General features: G+C 34.8%; 1 protein-coding gene across 1 annotated transcript; it reads right to left on the bottom strand.

Annotated features, from left to right (window-relative positions):
- Positions 1 to 2,145: 2,145 nt before the first annotated feature.
- On the bottom strand, positions 2,146 to 3,613 carry LOC127733962 (AP-5 complex subunit sigma-1-like). The gene is made up of 2 exons (XM_052243451.1): positions 3,439 to 3,613; positions 2,146 to 2,581 (listed from the first exon to the last, which is right to left on the bottom strand). Exons 1-2 carry the CDS (start codon positions 3,589 to 3,591, stop codon positions 2,162 to 2,164), a joined length of 573 nt encoding a protein of 190 aa, XP_052099411.1. The 5' UTR covers positions 3,592 to 3,613; the 3' UTR covers positions 2,146 to 2,161.
- Positions 3,614 to 3,825: the final 212 nt, after the last annotated feature.

Consider the following 3,825-nt stretch of genomic DNA (forward strand, 5'->3'; position numbering starts at 1 on the left):
ATGAGATTAAGCATACAAGTAACCCAATTCAAGGGTTCAATGATTGTTCGATAAATACATTTGCGTGGTAGTATTAGTGGCGACTAACTAAAAGTTAGATATAATATAGCCTCCTTGATTTAAGTTAGTCGCAAAGTTAAAGCTACACGCGATATAATCATTGAAACTATACAGTTACTGTTGAAAGAAAGCTGTAGACAATTTTCTTACCACTGCAATTGTATACAGAAAAAAAATATATCAACTGGAGAGCAGGCTTTATTTTTAAAATTACCACTGAACCAGCCTAGGTTCGAACCCAGAATCCCTGGTACAGTAAGCCACAACTCTACCAACTGACCTAAATAACACTCCGCAACTACACCAAATGAAGGGCGTTTTTGTATATATACTAGGTCAAGAGAGGCACCGCTACACTTCCCCTGCCTTGAGAGTCCTTATACCAAAGCAGATGTGGCAAGACGCGAGAAATAATGAATATAAGATATGATCATTTTGCCAATTCGGAACGACTTATAACTAATGTCAAGATTTACATTCAGACGAAGCACTCAGGATTTCTGTTTGATGCTTAACTAAATTGGAGATACTCGTAACTGTACTTAAATGTTTGCATCTAACGATAAAAAAAAACTCGAGATTAGATGAGTGTTAAATGTTGGCTGATTTTTTTCATAGTGGTCGACTTAGAGATAATTATTATTGGTTATGTTTTCAGTATTAAAAACGACGAATTTTTGTCATACCGCAATATTGAAAAATTTCAACAACAAAAATCGATTCGTTAATAAGCTATGATTGCGCGTAATTGAAATATGATTGAATTTTAAAAAAAAAGTTTTTTTGGAGTTGAACGTAACTGTAGGTAGAATTAAAAATAAATGCATTTAAGCTATTGAGATAAAGACTGAAATTATCAATTTTAAAACAATCTCGAAGGTATTTAAAAAGTGATGAAAAACTGGTCAGAAATAGATATAAAGAAATGATAATCAAACCCGGGTTTTTTGTGGAGTTTTAGTCCTCAGTTTTGTTTTCTGTGTAGTGCGTTGTAGACTCTAGTTTTATCTTTTCGTCTTTTTTTTTCTTTTTGGCCATGCTATTGTCTGCATACTTTCATCGACTTGTGATTTATGATTGTTCCCTTGGTATTGTATGTAAATTTTTCCCTTTTGTTTTATTTAAATCGGTGAAACTTTAATATTTATATATCTAATAATGACATCATCATTTAGATATATTAAATTGAAAATCCAGAAAATCTTAGACTTTAAACAGGCCTATTTGTTCTTAAATATTTTACAAAACAGTATGTCTGAAATACTAATGCCATAGCCAAAGTGCTGACTACAACGCGTTTGGACAACTCGGGTACTATCAATCTACTAGCAGTGGTAAAGTCTACCCATTTTAAGTAAATGAAATCATTGGAATCGAGGTGTTTGTTCTATAAAGTGTACGTTATTGCAGACTAATCCTGTATGAACAATGATAAAAGCATATCTGTTCCCATATTCAATCATGTCTGGCCAGTCTATCTGTAAGAGTATTGAAATGAAATCTGGTATATGATTGCAAATTAGACAACTCAATATCATATGTTGAACATCACGAATTGGTTGACCGTTATGGAATACTAGTATCTGTTTCACAGATGACGACGGATATGTTTCAGTTGTCGTAACCGTGATTCCGTCTTCTTTTCCTCGAATGTGACCTACTGAATTAGACTTATTACCAGGTTTGTACTTAAATGAGCAACACGACGGGTGCCACTAGTGGAGCAGTATCTGCTTTCCCTTCTTGAGCATCTGAGGTCACCCCAGGTTTTTGGAGGGGTTCGTGTGGCTCAGCCTTTAGTTTTCTATTTTGTGTTTTGTTTACTGCTGTTTGTCTTCTGGTCGAATAATTTTTTTTTGTCATGGCATTGTCAGTTTGTTTTCTACTAATGAGCTGTAATATCGAATTAGTATCTTTCGCGTCTCTATTGTTCAGTGCTACACACTTTAAATAATCCGCGCAACAGCTCTTTAGAATGGTTAATATGCGACATGTTGTAAGGCCGAATTTTAACCTTACCCACTTTTGCCTTTCTTTTTAAGTGGCAATGCGCTATTCACCATGACAATCGAGACCACACACGTGTATTTTATTAACGGGTTTATTGTTTCATAATGCTCTCTGTTTCTTTTTCAAGCTGCCTGATAACTCTATGGTTCATGAAAAGTAAGTTTCCTTGAGGTAAAAACTTGTCCAAAATCACTGATATTCTTTCTGGTTTTGTACAGGCTTCTGTTGGCGAAGTCAATAAACCGACATGTTGTTGTAAAAATCGGATTAATGCCTTTAGCACCGTCTCCGCCAACATTCTGTTTTCAGTCTTTTCACAAATCAATGTAAAACAAGTATATCCTGCACCTAACCAAACGGCAATTTTCTCTGTATTGAATGGACAGTCCTTTTCTAATCGTGTGTATCCTAATTCAAACTCGGGTAATGTATCTTCATTGTGAATTCTTTGTACATCATCTTCCACTGATCGTCCAAGTACTGCTCTTCTGAATTGATATTCTGAATGGACCTGAAAAGTTGAAAGTGTTCACAGTCTTACAGTTATGGATTTGATCAATCTCATTAAAATCAGCTGTTAGTTTTCGCTACGATACTCTACACCCTTAGAGGAGTGTAGCGTATCATAACATCGGATTTTAATGAGATTGGGATTTGATCTATTGATCTATAATATAGATCACAGGAAGAAAATATCATTTGATCAGAGTCAAGTTCCTCCAGGAATTTGATGACATTGTAACATCTTACTAGAACTGAAATCAACAACACTGTATTTCGTTTTTTTTTAAAAGATAAATTGAAATACGTGGCCGTTTCGAAAACATAAATCATATATCTAAGAAGCCAACCCTTCGAAAAAAAAATTTACGGACCCCATCACGAGTTGATTGACCGTTATGAAATATTTGTTTCACAGATGATGATGGATATGTTCCAATTGTCATAACCACATTCTATGATCACCTTTTTCTTAATTGCGACATCACCGATTTTTACTTACACGAGTAACACGACGGTGCCACATGTGGAACAGGATCTGCCTGACCCTTCCGGAGAACCTGAGATGTTTTTGGTGGAGTATGTTTTGACTTGTTCAGTCTTTAGTTTTCTATGATGTGTTTTGTAGACTGTTGTCTTTTCGTCCTTTTGATATCTTCCGCCTCTCTTTCAATGACGTAATTTTGTACAGTTTGCCAAGAAAAGTACAATTTTGGGACATGATTAAAATGAACAAAATAGACTTAACAAAATTACAGAGCTTGAACAAAATTTAAAATCAATAGTCCCTTTTATATAGATACACTATTGTCAAACTGATCCGTTATGTTTAAATGGGGGCGTGGCTGAAATCGTATGTTATCTTACCTGTGCAGCACATTCTACTAAACACCGTTTCCTTTCTGCAATGAAACCACTGTCTGAAATTCGACTTAAATGACTATCTTCGGTATATATTTGATGGTAAAGTAGTTTCGTAGAACCGGGAATAAGAGTGTGAATAATAAATGCATGGACCATTTCATGACCGGAAAAACAACAAAGTTCATGAAAATAGGAAATCGTGATCGGACTGTTTTTACGGAAAGTTGATTATCCTAGGACAATTTTCGTTAATATAAGACCACGTTTGTCGACAGGGACGCGTTTTAGACATATGTTAAAAAAACTAAATTAAGAAATAAGGAAAACGGCTTGATGTGAAGGGTTTTGATGCTATCAAAATTATCAGTATATTCGGGAAAAAACTTTAAC

The sequence above is a fragment of the Mytilus californianus genome, unplaced genomic scaffold, assembly GCF_021869535.1.
Source record: "Mytilus californianus isolate M0D057914Y unplaced genomic scaffold, xbMytCali1.0.p SCAF_3, whole genome shotgun sequence".
Lineage (NCBI taxonomy): Eukaryota > Metazoa > Mollusca > Bivalvia > Mytilida > Mytilidae > Mytilus > Mytilus californianus.